The sequence below is a fragment of the Odontesthes bonariensis genome, chromosome 17, assembly GCF_027942865.1.
Source record: "Odontesthes bonariensis isolate fOdoBon6 chromosome 17, fOdoBon6.hap1, whole genome shotgun sequence".
NCBI classification, from domain to species: domain Eukaryota; kingdom Metazoa; phylum Chordata; class Actinopteri; order Atheriniformes; family Atherinopsidae; genus Odontesthes; species Odontesthes bonariensis.
Window position 1 is genome coordinate 28,777,248 of NC_134522.1, and position 20,175 is coordinate 28,797,422.

General features: G+C 39.0%; 1 protein-coding gene across 3 annotated transcripts in view; it reads left to right on the forward strand.

The window, feature by feature from the left end:
- Positions 1-20,175, forward strand: part of akap6 (A kinase (PRKA) anchor protein 6) — a 302,904-nt gene that overhangs the window by 92,416 nt on the left and 190,313 nt on the right. For all 3 annotated transcript variants that reach the window (XM_075448839.1, XM_075448841.1, XM_075448840.1), the window contains exons 12-13: positions 9,459-9,555; positions 11,563-11,765. In XM_075448839.1, the coding sequence (XP_075304954.1) occupies positions 9,459-9,555; positions 11,563-11,765 (300 nt within the window). The remainder of the gene's footprint in view (positions 1-9,458; positions 9,556-11,562; positions 11,766-20,175) is intronic.

Sequence of the window (20,175 nt, forward strand, 5' to 3'; positions counted from 1 at the left end):
TTTAGTATGAGACATGTCTCTTCACATCGAGGACAAATAGATAAAGACGTTGTATTGATGGTCATCTAGAGCCCATTAGATGTCTTTAGTTTGCATGTTTATTTGTTTTTCCATCTACAAGCCTCACTGAACATGGAATAGCTATGTTTGTCCACAGTGGAAAACACAATAACTTCTCAAAAATGGTAAAATGACGACAATTTCAAGGCTCTTAAATCATTTCTTTCATAAAAGTAATGTTTGCCTCTTTTAACATTCATAAAACACAGAAGGTAGCAGTGGATGGTTGGTTACATGAATCTGCTGACTGACATTCAGCAGACCTAATGTTGAGTCACATTGGACCCAGCATTTTCTGAAGTAATACTTTTCTACTTTCTTGTCACTTACACTCAGTTATGCTTTGGTAATAAAAAATACATTGTTAGGTTTATAAATAGAGCAATGGATAAAGTTAAACAATAAAACATAGATGGAAAACTGGAGAAATACACATCTGAGGCACATGGTCAGTTCCAAAACCAACCTCTTAGAAAAACAGGCATGTACATTTTTTAAGCACACAAAACAGTATCTGCAATGAGACAAGTATAATAATGAGAGAGCGTTTCTGCTGTGCATGCATAAATGCTGTACTGCAAGTGAGAGTTCAACCCTCCCTACACACTTGCCCAACACTAGGTTGTTTGTGAAGTTGACATAAGACTTAGGGATATGTGATATGTGATAATGGCGTTGTTGGCTAAAATAAAATTCATCAGGAGCTCAGAGTCCCCTGACAGAGACCAATCAGACCAACTAAAACAGAGCCAATGTAGCACCTAATCCTCTTTGTTCAAGACAGAATAATGACTTTAAAAAAGAATGTTAAGATTCAGCATGGACAATAAGTCTAAACAGCTGTGTAAAAACACAAGTTTGTTGTTCCTGCCATTTTCCTCAAGTTTAATCATATTAATAATCCCAGCTGGTATTTGTTAATGCTGCCAGTTGTGCTGGAAGTGGTATGTATGATTGAATGTGGTTTTTAACTTAATGTAGACACAGAGTTTGCAACTTTACTTAAAAACATTGTTAGTTGTTTTAATATCATCAGCTGCCATTTATAGATCCTGCTCGAAACTTAAATTTAGTTTGTGAAATTATTCTTTTTATTTTAAAGGCCCCATTCAGTGGATCCCAAAAGACTGGATTTAGTTTACAGCAGTTTTTGTAAACTGGACTTGTGACTGGTTTGCAAAGAAAATGAGACAAACATTGCGATCCTTGTTGACAAGGTAGTGTGTCCCTACACTACACAGGAATTTAGAATTGACCCAGAAAGATTGTCAAATTATACATTTAAGACATTTAAAGGCTCGTGGTGGGTCTGGCTATATAAAAACAGACGGGTTCTTAGAAGGTTCCAAAGTTAAACATGCACTGACCTGGCTCTAGCACCAGCTCTGCACCAGCATCTTTTCAAAATGAGGAACAAGAGGACTGGCTGTAATATGGAACACAGAGATGAGACCTTAGCTACTGTCCCTTCTTCTAAGTTTCAAACATCAACGTAACAATCAAGTTTGTGTTGAACAGGTCTGAGTGTATGCTTACACCAGTCCAGTGCTTTCCAGTCTACATTTAAATACAAAGAGCAGAAATGATCCCCACAAATATGGTTTTATGAAAATAAGGCTAAGCGTGCTGGTATGACAGCATACACATTCAATACTCCTTGTATCAGGGGCATCAGGATTGGTGTATATTGCACTGACTCAAAATAGATACAAAGAGTCTTTGTGGGAAAATGTTAACACACTGACATGGTCTTAATAGTTTTTGAGTTCCATTGCACAGAGGAATAAGAAAACATCACAGCAAATAAATACACAATACTTGTTAACATTGACAATTCATTGTTGGTTTAGCTTTATCACATTATTTTATGACACCAGGAAAAATACCTGGAGACTCTAGACTCTTGTATGTCTCTGTCTTACACACATACTCTCACACACAGCTTCTCTTTCTCTCTCACTCACGTAAACACACACACAAACACACACAGCTCCGAGGCAACAGTGGGAGGAGTGGAGCTGCTTTCCCAATTGAATATTTGGTCCAGCTGGCAAGTGCGTGTGGTTGTGTGTGTGGCGTGTGTGCATCTAGATGTGTGTTTTAGGGCGCGTGGAGCGAATAAGCACAGGTCTTTCCGGAACCCCAGGGAGATCAATGAGGCAAAAGGATGCGAGTATGCACACTCTCTCTCTCTCTCTCACACACACACACACACACACACACACACAGACTTCTCTTTGTAAGGCGCTAAGAGATGGCGGCCAATGAAAGGCCTATTGATTGGGTTTGATGGGTGATCCAGGCCTTTGAATCCCATTAGAAGCAACACACTACTGGTGGCAACACAAGGGGGAGAGTTAGATAAAGAGGTGTGAGAGCAAGGGAGAGAAGTCTAATGCGTAATATACTGACTGAATCTCAACATGCAGGTTGTGTGCAAAAATGATCACTTAAGTCTCTCAGGTTATTTTCTTAAAGATCAACATCCATACCAAAGCATCCAAAGAGAAACCAGGAGAGAACAGGATCAATTGAGTCTCTTTTGGTTGAAAAACAACAATAACACTGCCAACATTTAGTTAGGCATAGTCGAAGCAGTTGAGGCTGATATATATATTTTTTTCCTGCTGTGTGTGGTTGCCTATCCTCGGTTTCAGAAATCCATTCAATATTCCAGGATATCAAATACAGAATAATACAAAATTATTTAACCCCAATTGCATGGAGTTGCATAATTTTGCTGGCAGATGTACTTTGTCAAAGCCCATGGAGTCTCTGAGATATGCAACTCGGGGTGTGTGTGTGTGTGTGCGTGTGTGTGTGCGTGTGTGTGTGTGTGTGTGTGTGGGGGGGTCTTTACAAGCACGACTAAATTTGACAGTGAAAGCAAATGCAACAGATGTTATTCCAAACTTATGAACAAACAACAACCTTTTCGTAAGGTACCTGGAGGAGGGAGTGGAGGAGAATCACATAACTATAAATTACGAGATCTGGTCTCCAGACGACATTTGGACTGCCATTTGGTTCCTTATTTACATTCAATGTTTCATTTATTGTTTGGTTCATTTAAAACACAATTGTTTGGTTGGGTTAGGTTTAGGCGCTAAAACTACACAGTTAGGTTTGTGAACTGCTTTGTTAGGTTAAGGAAAGATTATTGTCGGCTTTAAATGACACTTCCTTATAAATTAAGATTTTTTGTTTTATCCAAAGCAACTTAAAATGACCAAACAACAATTTCACACTTTATGTCTTACTCATGGCCACTTCAACATAACATTTGACAGACAACCACTTAACCTTCTGTGATTCCCCACCACAGACGCTACTGGGATTTGATCCAGGAATGGATGTACTAGAGAGGCACTTTAACCAACTAAGCCAGGGTCACTCTTTACCATTCACATTAAAAACAGATGCAAAAGTTGTTCCTCTGCATTGCATTATTACGCCAAGGGGTCCTGTCAAAACAGCTGCATGTAAAGCCTGAGAACATGCTGGTTTTTGTGTTGGTCAGTGATGTGTTGCAATTGGTGCATTCATTTTTGCAGAAGAAACCAGTGTATGACACAACTTCTCCAGCTATCTGATACCTTAACTGTAAGCTCAATGAGAAAACTGGCTACTGCAGTTTAGGGAAAAATCCATGAGAAAAGCCAATTTCTATACATTTATATGTGTAACTGCTATTCTAATTAACTTTTTGTGCATGTGCAGAGTCCTGAGTAAACATGCACATGAGCCTTGCAAAGCTTTATCTATTTTGGATATATTTATTTTAGAGGCATGAAAAGTGCTTCTCTAAAGTGGACAAAAAGCCAAAATGTTGTCTTATATGGTTGTTGTCCAAGAGGTATGAACAGGGGAGGGCAGAGGAAAGAAAAGAAATAGTTGAAGAAGAGGACGGGACAGAGATAGTTGATGAAAGAGATTGGATTGGGCAGTCAGGAGGGCCTGATAAGAGGAGGATGAAATAAAACAGGAAAGAAAATTGAGATATTGAGATGACGAAAGAAAGAGGAAAGAGGCAGAGTGAGGCAATATAAAATGAAAGAGTGAAAAAGAAGGAGAGAAACAGAACAGCAAATGTATTGCTTAATGTAGCTCTGTGGAGGAAAACAGAGAGAGAAAGCAAAAGACAGAGGAGACACATAAATGTGCAATAACTCAGGAATAGTCCTCCAGTAATACCATCATACCCCTGTAGTTTCTCTCAACTTTGTATGAATGGTAACAATTTGATCATCATTATTACAAAGACTCTTTGATCAGATCATGTCTCATCAACTCAATTTCCTCTGCTGTGTGTGTGTATATGTGTGAGTCTGTGTGCACTTCTGATCAGTGTAGTTAAGTACACAACCTCAATGACAAACCGCAATGTCATCTCAGTATCAGTGCTGCACACCTCTAGCGTCTTGCTAATATGCAAGTGCTAAAAGCTAAATGGTATTACGTAGGCTTCTGAGACCATCCTACCCTGCGCTCCAGGCTAATATGCTAATGCTAACAGGTTATCTGATCACTCAGACTTTGAAGCAGCTTGCCTCTCAAACCACTTTGTGTATGTTAATCAGAGAGGGGAGTTACAACCTTTAAGGCCAAACCTGCTTTGGCACCCCCAAATCAGCCTGCTGCTATTTAACATCTTGACATAAAAAAAAAAAAAAAACACGACAGCAGGTAAATAAGATTTCTACTTGAAAAACTGAAGATGTGTTTTGTAATGTTAATATTTTTAAGGATTTTTAAGGCCATTTAGATTCAGTGTGTTGCTGCTCATTGTTAGTCCCCAGGAGTCTGCCCTTTGAAGTTGTATCTTTTCCCCTACCATAAAAATGACACGCTCTCAGACACACAATAATATACACACAAATGCACAAGCTGCTTTTTTTTCTTTTAAAGCACTATGAATTAATTCTCAATGAAATTCCTCAAAACATCATGTTTTTGTTCAAAAGGCAAAGAGTACTGACAGTGTAATGTCTGTCATTGTGATAATATGCTGCTAAAATTCCAAACTTTGTAGATATTGGCAGCCAAACATGAACTTCTCCTAGTTTGCAGACTGATGTTGGGGATATAGTTTTATTATATTATTTTATTATTTGTACATGTCTTTGGACAGTTATTAGTATACAATAAAATGAATAATTCTAATAATAAATTACAGGACACGATCTGAAACCAGAAACCCATAAGTTAACACAAGCATCAGTGTTGGGTGTCTGTTCTCTACATGGCAGCCTGGGACGGATGTGACATGTACAAAGCAGACAGTGACCATTGTGTATCCTTGTGTGTTAGCATCTGCAAGCTTCAGCACACATGGTACAACACCACAAACAAATGGTTGAAGAGCTGAATATTTAAATCTCTTTCTGTAACTACTTCTGGTTTAAAGAGGCAATTGAACAGTTTCTGTTCAAAGTGAAATGTTAACAGGAAGGTTGTTAGTCACCATGTAAGATACTAACATCAGCTCAGCAAGTAACCTTGCAACAAATGTGATCACAACGTCAAACATAGAAAACCCAAATCAAGGCAGTGCATGTACATTATGGTTTAGCAGTCTTATGCTTAACTGTGTGGAGCTAATGCCCAGTTTCTGCAGTCCTCAAGAAATGTGTCTTATCATTATGACATTGCTGTTGCTTGTGGAAGATGGAGATTGTCCAGTCTTTGTGCACTTTGGAGGAAGGATGCATGTTGCTTCTTAATTATTGCAAGAATCCTTGTTATCCTTTGTTGTAATTTGGTGCTATGTAAATGAAACTGAATTGAATTGAGTCCTATCTTCCAACTTACCTGGTACCTAGCAATTTTTAAGATGTGTTGAAGTGAAATGTTGCAGACATAGTCCAGAAATATTCCCTTTACTGGGACAACTGTGATCATTGCTGTCATCTCATTGAGGGCTACCTCTCAATGTTTATTTGTTTTGACAAGCAAAAACTGTACATCAGCCCTCCCGATAACACATTTTTTTGCTATAAGACCTTTGAAGGAGGAGGATGGGTCTTTTAATTTTGCCTTAATTTAGCTGTTCAACAGTACATGCACACTGTCCTGGGTTCCCTCTCTCTTCTTTTTCTGTCGTGCTCCCAGACTGACACTTTCTCCCATTCTCTCTCTCCTTTCCTCTCACACAGACACCAATACATACATACACAGCCTCTTATTACTGCCTGCTGTCTAACGTGCATAAAAGCAGAGCTGCTCTGCATGCCTTATCATTGTGTGATTGATGTTTGGATGTTCTACTCTTATCGATTCTATGCTCTCCATATATTAAATGGAGGAAACTGAGCCGAATCGCTTGAGGAATAAGGCGCTGATATACGATCGCTCCCTGATAGCCTGGCTAATCTGCACAACCTAATTCATTCCTAACATCAACTGGCCCTATCCCAGAGACGCAGACAGTCACGCTGTGTTTTCTGTAGCTCTGATAGATGTATTTTATGTTTATTTGCTGTGAGGTATTTCATCAGCTTATCTGGAAATAAAGTGGGGTAGAGTGGCGGCTTCATCTGTAAAATTACTCAATGAGCCATGAGATTTGAAGTAATTTACAACATTTGCAGGGCAGTAATGACTGCAGAATGTAGACAATCAGGTTTTATTTGGATAGTGCTGACATATGAATGCTGTGAGGGCATGGTAAAGCGATGCGGCAGATTTTTGTTTTTCAAAGTGATATTTCATTCTTTATCTGTAAATGTAGTATGTACAGCAGAATGTAGTATGTCTTTTTAAGAAAGATGTCGTATTTTCTCTTGAAGAGAAGAACTTAATCAGCGGGAGAGGAAGGTCTCTGTTTGTCATTTCCTTCAAGATGATGTTCATGATGTACTGAATAGTAAAAGCTTTTCAAGAACGTATACATTGGGAATTTATATAACCATCATATTATTATTATTTTTTAACCTCACCTACCCTATTACTACTAAAACTTGTTCAGTAAGGATGTCAAATAATAATGATGATAATATTCCAATAAAAACATTCAATTCTGATAATCAATTAAACTGTAAAATTTGTTTAATTTCTCTCTTTTTTGAAAAGTTGTTCATCAATTACTTTTGTGTATTTTGACTGCTGCCCAGAGAACTTATATTTTATATTTTATACTTGTATGTTATTATGATAGATTTTAAAACAAAAAATAACCTGTCGATGTAGATGCTGAAAATAATGACTGCTTGTTGCTGCTAGTGTCTCCTATCTTCTTTTTAGCAGTGAGGGGTTAAAGCATATCGCTCCATTCATCTCCACTGTTTGTATCCTGCTCCATAAATATTGGCGGTGTGGAGATCTGACCTTGTCATGATTTGACCGATGCCATCGCCAATCTATCCTTCATTGCAGAGGGAGGAATGTCTCTAGTAGAAAATGCAGAGTGAAATCAGGGCTGCACAGTGGCTGATGTGTGGGGATGAGCTTTTTTACAAAACAGAAGAAAATAACATTTGGTATCAAGTGTGTTTCCTTAAAAAGCACCTTTTTAACAAAGTTTTGAAACAGTAATTAATTTTGTATTTTCTTTGTCAAATAAAGTCAAAGTCTTTATGAATTTAACATTGTCATTGTTCTGGAAAAATTAAGTGTAGCTACAAAACTGAAAAATGACAACCTAAAACGTGCAGCTGAGATATACAATGAGAACTTTAGTACAGACCGGATTCTCTTGTAATACCACTTTGTGCAGCTAGTTAGGACGTGAGTCACTGTCGTCTCTTGTCTGACCTGGAGCCAATTGAAGAAGACAAAAAATTAGTAGTCTTGCAGTGGCCAATAAGAAATCTGAAAACAATTGTTGTAAATCAATAGATTCATCTTAATCTCAAGGTATAAGACACAACTAGGACACATATGCACTACACTACATCTGCAGCATGTGTTCTTTTATTTTTCACTACCTTAAGCCCTGTTTCCACTATGCAGTCCGGTATGGGTCGCTTCAGAATGGTTCGCTTTTTTCAGTGTTTCCACTACCACGAAAGCATACCGGTCCCATGGTTCCCGTTACCATTTTTGTAACCCTTCTGCTTGGGGTACCTAGCACACAGGACCGGTTCCCTTGGGGAGGCCAAAGCACTGCGAGCTGGTGATTGGTCGAGCATATGACCAATCAAGTTGTTCCGCTTGTGTCGCAGATTATATGCCGTCACGTCTTTACGTAAATTGACGTTGTGACGCTTCGGCACGCACTCCGCCCACCCCTGAGGGTCCCCTTTGTACTGTGGGAACGCAAAGCTGACCCCAAAGCGACCCGACCCGTACCGTACAGATACGAAGTGACCCGAACCGTACTGACAGGGGAAACGCGGCTATATTAGAACCTTTTCTAGTAGAATCACTGGCCTTGGGATCAGTCCTCCTTGATTCCAAAGGAAGGGGAACTTTGTTTTGTAGGATGCCGGTTAGGTTCAAACATGAACTGGAAATGGTTAAGGGTTTGGGGTAGTATTTGGGTTGGGCTGTCCACAACTACTGGAAGTCAGTGCAATGCCCTAATAAGGATAGCTGCTCAAGCTTGTTTGTTTGTGTGTGTGTGTGTGTGTGTGTGATGTGTGTGTGACTGAATAATTGTGCAGCATTTCCCACTGCAGCACAGCAGGTTGTCAGAGGTGGTTAAGTCTTGGGGCTTGAGCACCTTGAGAAACACACATACTCACACTTACACACACACACATGGATCAGATCAGTAAAGGCTGTAATGGTGTTCAGAGACCTGACTGGAGTGTTTGCCAACACTGCCTCGGGCTGTTTTGTGCCTCTATCCATCTATCCACCCAGCTATCCATTTATCATCTATTCATACTGTATAATATCTATTCTCTTCTCTATTTTTGCTTTTAGCTCTTCCTTATGCATTTCTTGCTTGCTTTACCACAATTATCTTTTTTTTTTATTTTGTGAAGCGGGAGCTATTTTCACAACCAGTATATTTACAGAAAACCAGTGTTTATATTGCCATCCCTAAAAGCCTGGCAATCAAGAAGCTTCAGCACTTAATCAGTTTAAGCATTTTACTTATATTATGCAACTGTATTTATGTAGAGGTCAAATTGACACATTTCAATTGTTATTAATAATCCTTTATTGAATAAGAAAATTATCAACAAGTGTAAGCACAGTGTAAAAGATGGATGTCCAGCTCTTATTTGTTTCTGTATGTGAAGCAATTTCACATGTTTGTTTTCAGCTTTTGTATTCCTATACTTTGTTGATCCTTTTTTATTTTTGTCTTGTCTGACAGTCTTACTGTTTCTTTTTATTGACTTCTTAGGCCTGTTTGTACAAATCAGACCTTGCTCCAAATCAGTATCCAAATGCAAATATCTGGATATGAATGATGACCTTTGTTTCTGTGTGTGTGTTTGTTTTAGAGTTTCAAACTAAATGTGGATAGTCAGCACAGTCTGAAGGAAAGCATAATGGAGGATGGCAAAGCACTGCTCAGTGCCATCACCTTCAAGCAATCAGGTATGTTCTCTCACACATACACATTCCTCCACAATTACAACACACACTTGGATACACACTGAAACACATATGGGTCTTCATAACCGAGCCCCAACCCCATTCCATTCATTATTAATATTTGGATTAACAGAGTGACCTTCAAAGAGGAAAGCTCATATAAATGTAGCCAAAAGAGAGACAGAGAGAGATAAAGGCAAAGAATGAGATGGCAGGAGAAAGATATAAAAGCAGACAAAGACCCAGTGGCTCAAAATGGCTTGCATGGAAAACAACACCAACAAAAAAACTTTCATCATCGGCTGAGTGTCTACATTACATTGGAAATTTGGTTTATGAGTCTTCTTCTTCTCTTTTTTTTTTTTTTTTTTTATATATTTGTACATTTTAATTTTGGGTCTTGATATTATGAAAATAAACATTTCACATGTGATGCTCAGAATATCTTTATTCTGTCCCTTGAACAACAACATACAGCATTACCCTGATTGTCTTCATTACGACAATGAGGATAATGAAGCCCATCCATCCATTTTCTTTACCCGCTGAATCCGTCGGTCGGGTCGCGGGGGGCGGGGCTGGAGCCTATCCCAGCGGTCAATGGCGGGCCGCCAGTCCATCACAGGGCCACACAGAGACAAACGAGACAAACAACCACACACACGCTCATACTCACTCCTAAGGACAATTTTTAGAGACACCAATTAACCTAACATGCATGTTTCTGGATGGTGGGAAGAAGCCGGAGTACCCGGAGAGAACCCACGCATACACGGGGAGAACATGCAAACTCCACACAGAAAGGCCCCAGCCAGGAGTTGAGATAATGAAGCCCATGCATCATAAATAAGCTGGGCTGCAGCGGCTCGCGTCGATGACATCATCCCAGTAGACGCGTGTGTAGAAAGCCCCTGATATCCCTTAATAACAACAACATGGTAGCTCTGAACTAACAGTGCAATAGTACGCGTTCATTCATTCATTCGTCTTAAATTATTGGTGAAATAAAGACAGATAATGCCTTATTTAGAGGCTGTATTGTCAATGCCCTGTTCTCTCCCGTTATATGGATATATGCGGATCTCGAGTAATCTAAATAGCGTCCAAAGGACGCTGACTTTCACCAAACTGTTATCGGTGAGAAGATGAACATATTTTACGCCAGAAATAAGGTCCAGGTTTAAAAAAAAAAAAAAAATTTAATTAAGACATTGCTAGGTAAAAAAACTTTTTCTGATCCAGTTAACCCAAATACTCTGTAGTAGTTGATAACTGTATTAAGCTGTGGAGAGTACTTGCATTATGTAGACATTGTGTATAACTTAATCTCCATATTATGCCTTTGCAGAACATAAACAGCTTCTTCACAAAGCATGCTTTCATCTCCACAGTTGCCAGGTCAGTTCATTATAATCAGCTCTGGGCTGATTTATAAGAACCCAGTTGATTATTTGGGCTTGTTTTTCATAGATCGGTTTGCTTGTTTCTGTCAGATGATCTGGCAACACAAGCTTCAGCAGCTGAGTCATTTGGGATGATGCAGATAACTAATGCTCTGTGTATTTAATGACATTGTCATATTTATGGCTTTGGGTGCGAATACGGGTGCAAATAATGCAGTGGCATAGGGGGACATAACATTGTCATGGCTTACTAATGGAACTATGGTCTGTAACATTCAAACAGGGATACGACTAGAATATGTAAACACCCTAATCATAGTAATATCTTATTTGGATCTTACAAAAAGTTTGTCTGAAACTAGTATGATAACTAAACAAAACTATTGGCTTATTGTTTTATTTTTCACCACTTGACCCATTCAGACCCGAGGTGCCCTCTTAGGATGGGAATTGCTCTATCTCTATGTTAAATAATTTCTTTATGGGTTACCTGTTAAAAGTCTTTCTACTCTGTTTCTTTCATTATTTTCCTCTTTTGATCGGTCTGTCTCTATTTCTTGTTACTTTTCTCTCATTCTTTTTTATCCCTATGTTTCCCTCCCTCCAGGTCTGAAGGATGTCCTCCATATGGTTTCCAGCCAGTGGGATCTGCTCCAGCGGCAGATCCGGCGCCAACATAGCTGGATGCTCCGTGCCCTCCACTGCATCCAGGCCCGGCTTCTCTATACCAGCCAATCACAGGAGCCCTTCAAAGTCCTTTTTGAGTCGTCGGCCAATCAACAGCCACCCTGCGCAGTGGAAGGAGTCAAGGTAAACAACAAGTGGTGATTTTTATCTCTGTTTAGCTTAGAAGATTTCTGGTATTCAGCTCATGTGCTTTCTGTTTTTTCTTTATTTTCTGGTTGATATCCCTCCATTTCCTCTCTGGTTGAACCTTGTTATACTCCATTTAGCTGTCACACACACACTAACACACACTTAGTCATAACCTTGTCTAGATATGTTTTTATGGTTTGTATTGGCTGACATTTTATATCCTGGTTTTTCCGTTCCCTTTGGGTTCTGTTTAATTGAAGTTTGTACTGAAAACCAACTAAAAAACAAACAAAAGGCAATGAGTTGAATATATATTCAACATTAACATTGTCATCTATGGATCATTTTTGTCCATTTTTGTCCCTCGATACTTAAGGCAGATAAAGTAGGAATCGAGGCAGATTAAATAGGATGTTCCTTCAAAAACTATATAAAAAGTTAGGAAAAAGTAGACCCACTGTATAACCCATTAGAATTGTGCAATGGTGTATTTGCATGGATGTTGCCCATCACCAGCATTGTCTTTGTCTCTTTTTTTTTTTTTTTAACCTTAACAGAAGTGGTGCCACCAGCCAATGACATTGTGTGGGTGTGCAAACAATGAAATCTCAAAACATATGCTATGTGTTTTATAACTTCAATACTGCAAAACAGTTAGTAGATAACGTATTATTGTAATTTTCTTATTTACCAGGAGAGGAGGGGTACTTTTGAATAGTGTTTTCATTTTTGATGTGATCCAAATCAGACCTTTGAAGAACCCCAAAAAATATGTACATAGCAGACCTGAAACCTGGTCAAAGTGACATAATTTGGTGGCACTTTTTCTCCAGATTAAGAGAAGTTTAGTCGGTCGTCAGTCTACTTGAATTTGTTGAGGTATTTGAATTGTGATTAAGACAAGCAAATGAAGTGCACTTCCCAGGCCAAACAATTTTTAATTTTCTCCCATTTTCTCATTGTTCTCTTTTTTTTAACTTTCTTACTTCCGTCACTCTTCCACACATTTCCTTTTTCATTAACGTGCACTTTATTCCCTTCTTCTATCTCTACTCCCTTTCTTTACCCTCACCTTCATTCATTCCCATTTTCCTTGCTATACTTGTGAAACCTTTTATTCTTGTGTATATCGTTTCATGCATCGTTCCCTCTTCTACCTTTCCTTTAATTTACCCTCCATTTGATCCGTTTTTGCTTTCCTTCGTCTCATTTAATCACTTTCATTTTGTTTTCTTTTTTCTTTTTCTTTTCCCTATTACCTGTTCTTTTTTTCCTTTCCACCTCTTCTCTTCCCACTCCTGCTCCAGCAGACATGACTCTGGTTGTTTTCAGATTGTTTAGTTGCAATTAGAGCTGCAGCAGCCTGATCGCTGTGATCAGTCAACAGTGACAGCCATTAGCCAGCTACCTCCTTTGTGTGTGTGTGTTTGTGTACATCTTATAGGGAAAGTGTATTTTTGTTTGTTTGTGTGTCTTTGTTTTTATGTCTGTATGTGTGTGTATCCATTAGTTGCTTGCCAGCAGCACATTAACAGTCCATTCATTATCTGTATGAATATCTGTCTGCACTTAAAGCTTTGATCCGTGAAACCTCCAAACAACAAACTGAGGGGTGAACCTGCTAAATTATTACAGTTCACTGCTTTACAGATCAAACACACACATACAAGGTTAAGCTCAGATGTTTCACATATATCTGTGATATTGTAAAGTATACACTTTATGTGTATTCTGCCCAGATAAACAATGACCCATGACTAATTGTGATTAACAATGTCCCCCTCATGCACGAGTCAAACTGGCTTCGAGTATTGTATCTACCTGTTATTTAGAAGTCTTCTGGCGCAAAGTCCAAGTGAGACCCGAAATGATTTTAGTACAAGTTAAGATTTAGGTTTATTGAAACAAACTGAAGTAGACTGGAATGGTAGTAAGAGATTTAGGGTAATAAAGGACAAAAAATCGAAATCTTGGATAGTAAATCTAAAAAAGTAGTATTTTACAATATCAGGAACAACTAAACATTTGATTATTTGAGAGTTTAAGACAGGTGAGAGACTTCCTTTAGGCAAGCTTTTTCTGTTTGACCTGGAGCTAAGTGTAAAGTTAAAGACTCATTCATGATAAGTCTGCGTGAAGTCTTAAGGACTGGACCATAATGTTTTTTTTCTAAACTAATAAAACTTCCAAAAGATTCAAAAGGTCCAAACTAAAGTTTGGATTCCAGAATTTGCAACTTTTTACAGTGACATTAAGATCTATATTCAGACAAGTACAAGTCATGTCATCAAGGTCATTAAACAGATTTTTAAACACCATTACAATGACTGCAAATGTCAAGTCAGCAGCTTGTGGTACATAAATGTTACATGTACAGCTGGTAAGGTTTTAGCATGTGGTACACAGACATGGTTTATATTGCTCATATTTTTAGCAATAAGCAAAGACACTGCAGCTTTATCAGTGGCGGGGTACTCTGTGTCCTGTGTAGTGCTTCTTGCACTGTGAACATTTTAGATTTAATGCTAGTCGCCGCCATATGTTTGAGAGTGATGCGCCATTTAGAACCATTAGACAGCTTGATGGTGAGCGTGGCTTCACTGTGTGTTCATTATCTGCTGGTGCTCTTTAATGACAATCAGATGCATGGCCTAATTACTGCCACGCACACAGAGGTGGAGGTGTGTGTTGGGGGGCGGGCACACTGCAAGGTCAACTTGTGGCATCATGTTTATGTATATGTGTCTGTCTGTGTTTATGGACCTTAGTAGAGAGATGATACAAGACGAACCAAGGGCAGAGGGTAGGTAAATGTTCTGCAGTCCATTTGTTGTGTGTGTTTTCAGTGGTGGTCATGATTGTCATTTTTGTTTTTCTCTCTGTGCTGGTGCATCGGTTTAAATGAATCTAACCTTGACTAAAGGGCAAATTGGAATAAATTAATAAAATAATTAAGCTTTGTACAATATTTATAACCAGTGGATTCACTATCAATTTTTCAAAAGATTAAATATCAACTTCGGTCTATAAATCATCCTCTTAATCTTAATTTTTGGAGTAAGAGCTGTGGCAAATGACATATTTCATATAATCAAGCATCCGAGTTAGTTAGGTTGTAATTTACTGACTGTGACTGCATTTGCCTAGGCTCCTGGTGAATATGTAACGTTATTGGACATTGGATATTGGATATTATCTAAATATCTAAATATTATATTAACATAAATGTGGACATGATCTAAAGATTATATGAATGACTATTCAATTCAATTCAATTCAGTTTTATTTATATAGCGCCAAATACAACAAATGTCATCTCAAGGCACTTAAATAGTATAGTCCAATTCAAGCCAATTGGAATTGAATTAATTGTAATCATAATTATTTTCAAAATAATCCAATTCATTCATATGACCTGTGAATGAGAGACTACTACAGCCCCAATAACAACAAAATAACAACAATAACAACTACACGGCAGTTCAGAGCTGCCATGTAGTTGTTATTGGGGGCTTTCGGCGGCTTATAAGGGGCTTTCGACACACGCGTCTACGCAGCAGCATCTTTACACGGAAATTTGCTACTGCTGCTGGTAACATGGTTCGTTATTGTGTATTTCCAAATTGACATGTTGCACAAAACTAGCAGTAGCAAACTCAGTGTGAAGATAGCCGACCGTCACAGAGCACGGATTGAATGATCTCTGCTGCAGCATGCGCATCGATGACGCCATCCCAGTAGATACGTGTGTAGAAAGCCTCGTTAGACCCCAATAAAACAAAACGCCAGCTCTGAACTAACAGTGCAATAGTATGCGTTCATTCATTCATTGGTCTTAAAGTATTGGTGAAACAAAGACAGATATCCCTTATTTAGAGGCTGTATTGTCAATGCCCTGTTCTTTCCCGTTATATGGATATACGCCGATCTCGAGTAATCTATAGCGTCCGAGGGACGCCGACTTTCACCAAACTGTTGTCGGTGAGTAGATGAGCGTATTTTAAGCAAGAAAATAAGGTCCAGGTTTAAAAAAAAAAAAAGAACTTCCCCTTTAAGTTAGAAAAATATGCATCATTCATCTCTTCTGCTCTTTTTATTCTATCTATATTTGCATCAACCTCTCTTTCGTCACTCTGTCTTACTCAACATATCTTTCTATCCCCCATTTCTTTGTCCATCCATCATGCCATCTTACCATTCTTACTATCCACCCACCATCCTTCCCCATTTTGCTCTGTTTATCTTCACATCATCCCATCCCCTTTCCTAGCCTTATATCTTTCCTTTAAGTTAAGTTTTACGGTATCTCTCCTTTTTATCCCTTCCTCCATCAGCTCATTTCATTACTCTTCTTTACACCCTACTACCTCAATTTTTGTTTCCTTTATCCATCCATCCATCCATCCATCCATCCATCCATCCATCCATCCATCCATCCATCCATATGTCAATTTAAATCTGTGTAGACATTTACACTCACACAGTCATCTTTATCTTATCTTGTGCCTTTTTCTGTATTGTCCATTTCTTTTTAACCCCCCATCTCTCCCTCCATTATCCAGCTCTTTCCCATCCCACCCTCCTGTAGCTTTCTTGCAGTCCGTTCATCTGGAGAAAGGCGATTCATATAAATGTCATGAAATATCAGAGCTAAGGTGGTGGGATTAGGGTGCAAGGAGAAGATACACTGATACCAGCAAATATAACAGTCTGACAAGACAGCCAACACTGGGGATTAGGACACTCTCTCTCACACACACACACACACACACACACGCATACATAAGCAGACACACACTTCTGTCTGAATAGTTTTAGTTATTTAGTTGTGTGTGTCGTGAGAATACTCTGTGACTTCAATGCAGTGTTGTTGCATTTTACAAAATTGTTGTTTTTATGTGAATAGTGATATGTTGCATATTGAAGATAAAGGTACGGGTGAAGTGTTCTGGTGAGATGAGTGAACGTGGAGAAAGAGAGAAAGGTGTTTAATAAGAGTCTGAAAGCAGTGTAATATTTAACAGCTTAGTGGGATTTGTCTGTCACATTTTGGGGATTGGACTAACTCTGGTAACACACACACACACACACATCCATACCCATAAGTGCAGAGACACACACATACTAAAAACAAAAGTGAATGAATATTTTCAGTGATAGCTGGTGAATCTGAATATCCAAAGTTTCATCATTCAAATGTTAAGAAACTGTTATTAATAATTATGATTTTGTCATTTGAAATTTCGAAATTTGATAAGAACAAAGTATGCATGTATATGGAGGAAGAATTAGAGAAATTTGAGAGGACCCTGGCTAGCGAGCTAGCTTGGCACTGTCTTATCTATCAATACTGAGTATGTTTTTGATTATAAATGATCAGAAGTGTTGCATGGATTAATGAAGTGATATGATGTTCTTTTTTTTAAGCTGTTATTTGCTGGCTTGTGTTGATTTGTCCCTCTTTTCACAATCACCCAAATGTCTTCTATCGGATTTTATCAAGTAACATACCTGGCCAGACCATAGCTTATACTTTTTTTTACTGTTATTTTTTTGTTATTTCAACTGATCTTGAATGTGGCTTTGGTTTTTAAACTGGGATTTCCTTGTTTGCCAGGTTTGAGGAAACTGGGAGTCAGTATTTTGATATATGCACAGGCATTCGTGAACAAATAAATATAGATATAAATTCAATTGTCATATCACCAACAATTTTTGCTCTCATGCTATCCCTATATGCAACTATTGAGTGTAATAATTGATGACATATGAGCTTTAAAATTTCCAGTTATCTAGGTATTGTTTCTAATATGGAGCCATGATGGAGACATGTCACAACAGCCACAACCTGTAGGTCAGGCATCACCAAATGGCGGACCGCGGTCCGGATCCGGACCGAGTAATGGTTCTGTCCGGACCCGTGACCAATGGTAATTTTTCTGACGCATTATTTTGGACGGTCGTGGCTAATTGACAGCGGGCGCTGCTACTCCAGTTAATACGACAATAGCTTCATTCAGTTGAGCCAATAAAATCGTCAGTTTAACCAGCGCATCACAGTAGAACAAGAAGCAGAAAAGAAGAGTTAAGAGACACTAGGCAAGGCAAGGCAAGGCAATTTTATTTATAGAGCACAATTCATACACAGGGCAATTCAAAGTGCTTTACAGCTACATAAAATCACAAGAAGGCAATAAAACCATTAAAAAGGAATAAAAAAAATAAAAGAAAGAAATTAAAAAAGAAAGAAATTTAAAACCCATTAAAATAATCATTAATTAATTAAAAAGTGAAGAGTGCAGATAAAATACTTTCAGGTGTCATATGCACAGCTAAATAGAACTGTTTTCAGTCTGGATTTACACATTGTCAGAGTTGAGGCCTGTCTCACATCTTCTGGAAGGCTGTTCCAGATTTTAGGGGCATAAAACTGAAACGCAGCCTCACCTTGTTTAGTCCTGACTCTGGGCACCAGCAGGAGACCCCTCCCTGAGGTTCTCAGAGCCCGAGTTGGTTCATATGGCTCTAACATGTCAGAGATGTACTTTGGCGCTTGACCGTGAAGAGACTTGTACACAAGCAGAGCTGTTTTAAAGTCTATTCTCTGAGCAACAGGAAGCCAGTGCAGAGACCTGAGCACTGGACTAATATGGTCATATTTCCTGGTTCTAGTCAGGACTCGAGCAGCAGCGTTCTGGATGTACTGCAGCTGTCTTACAGCCCGTTTAGAGAGCCCAGTGAGCAGGCCGTTACAGTAGTCTAACCTGCTGGAGACAAACACATGGATCAGTCTCTCTAAGTCTGGTTTAGACACTATTCCTTTGATTCTGGCAATGTTTTTTAAAGGATAAAAAGCTGCTGATGTTACAGATTTAATGTGGCTGTTAAAGTTCAGGTCTGAGTCCAATATTACCCCGATATTTCTAACTTGATAGTTAGGTTTTAGAGAGAGAGTCTCAAGGTGACTGATAACACTTTCTCTTTGTTTCTGTGGGCCACAGACAATGATTTCAGTTTTGTCTGAGTTTAGCTGGAGGAAATTGTTTTGCATCCACACACTGATCTGTTCGATGCAGCGACACAGTGTATCTACAGGCCTGTGTTCTCCTGCCGTCAGTGACACGTAGATCTGAGTGTCATCTGCATAATTGGGGTAGGACACATTATAGCTGCGTATTAGCTGGCCTAGTGGAAGCATGTACATATTGAACAATACGGGTCCCAGGATTGACCCCTGGGGAACCCCACAGGTCATAGCCATTTGGTCTGAGACACAGTTACCAATTTCAACAAAATATTTCCTGTCCTCCAGATAGGACTTGAACCAGTTTAAAGCACGACCAGAGATTCCCACCCAGTTTTCTAACCTCTGTAATAAGATCGCATGGTCAACTGTGTCAAAGGCAGCACTCAGGTCCATCAGAACTAAGACTGTGACTCTACTTGCATCCGTGTTCAGGCGGATGTCATTTGTCACCTTGATCAGAGCTGTCTCAGTGCTGTGGTGGGGCCTAAAGCCTGATTGGAAAGTATCAAAAGCATTGTTAGACAGGAGAAAGTCACTAAGCTGTTGGTATACAACTTTTTCTAGGACTTTGCCTAAGAATGGCAGGTTTGATATGGGCCGGTAGTTGTTCAGTACTGTGGCATCAAGATTGCTCTTCTTTAGAAGAGGCTTAATGACAGCAGTTTTTAAGGCCTTTGGAAATGTTCCAGTCTGGAGTGAGATGTTGACTAGATGAGCAAGTTGTGGTAACAAACTGCTCAGCACAGACTTTAGGAATCTAGTGGGCAACTCATCAAGGCAGCACGTTGATGAACTCAGACTGCAGATGGTCTCTTCGACTGTTTTGTCAGTAACAGGTGTGAAATGTGTCAGCTCTAGGTGTCTAGCTGGCTGCAGAGTAGTTATTTGTGTTGTGGAAATTATTGCATTTTTAATGCCTTGAACTTTGTCATTAAAGAATATTGCAAACTCATTACACTTAGATGTAGAAATGAGTTCTAAAGGCAGTGAAACTGGAGGGTTTCTTAATCTGTTTACTGTAGCAAACAGGACACGAGAGTTGTTACTGCAGTTTTTGATGATTTCAGAAAAATAACTCTCCCTCGTTCTACGCAAAGTCTGGTTGAACACACATAGCTTTTCTTTGTAAGTCTCATAATGAACCTGGAGCTTTGACTTGCGCCATTTCTGTTCGGCTCTCCGGCACTCCCTTTTCTGTGCCCTGACCGACTCTTCTTTCCTCCATGGCGCCCTTTGCCTACTTTTAACCATTCTAACCTTGACAGGAGCAATGGTATCCAAAACATTTAAGAGACTTGATGTGTAAGAGTTCAACAGATCATCAACATCAGAACACAGGGTGTTCTCAAACCTAATCATTTCCATAAACTGTGTCCC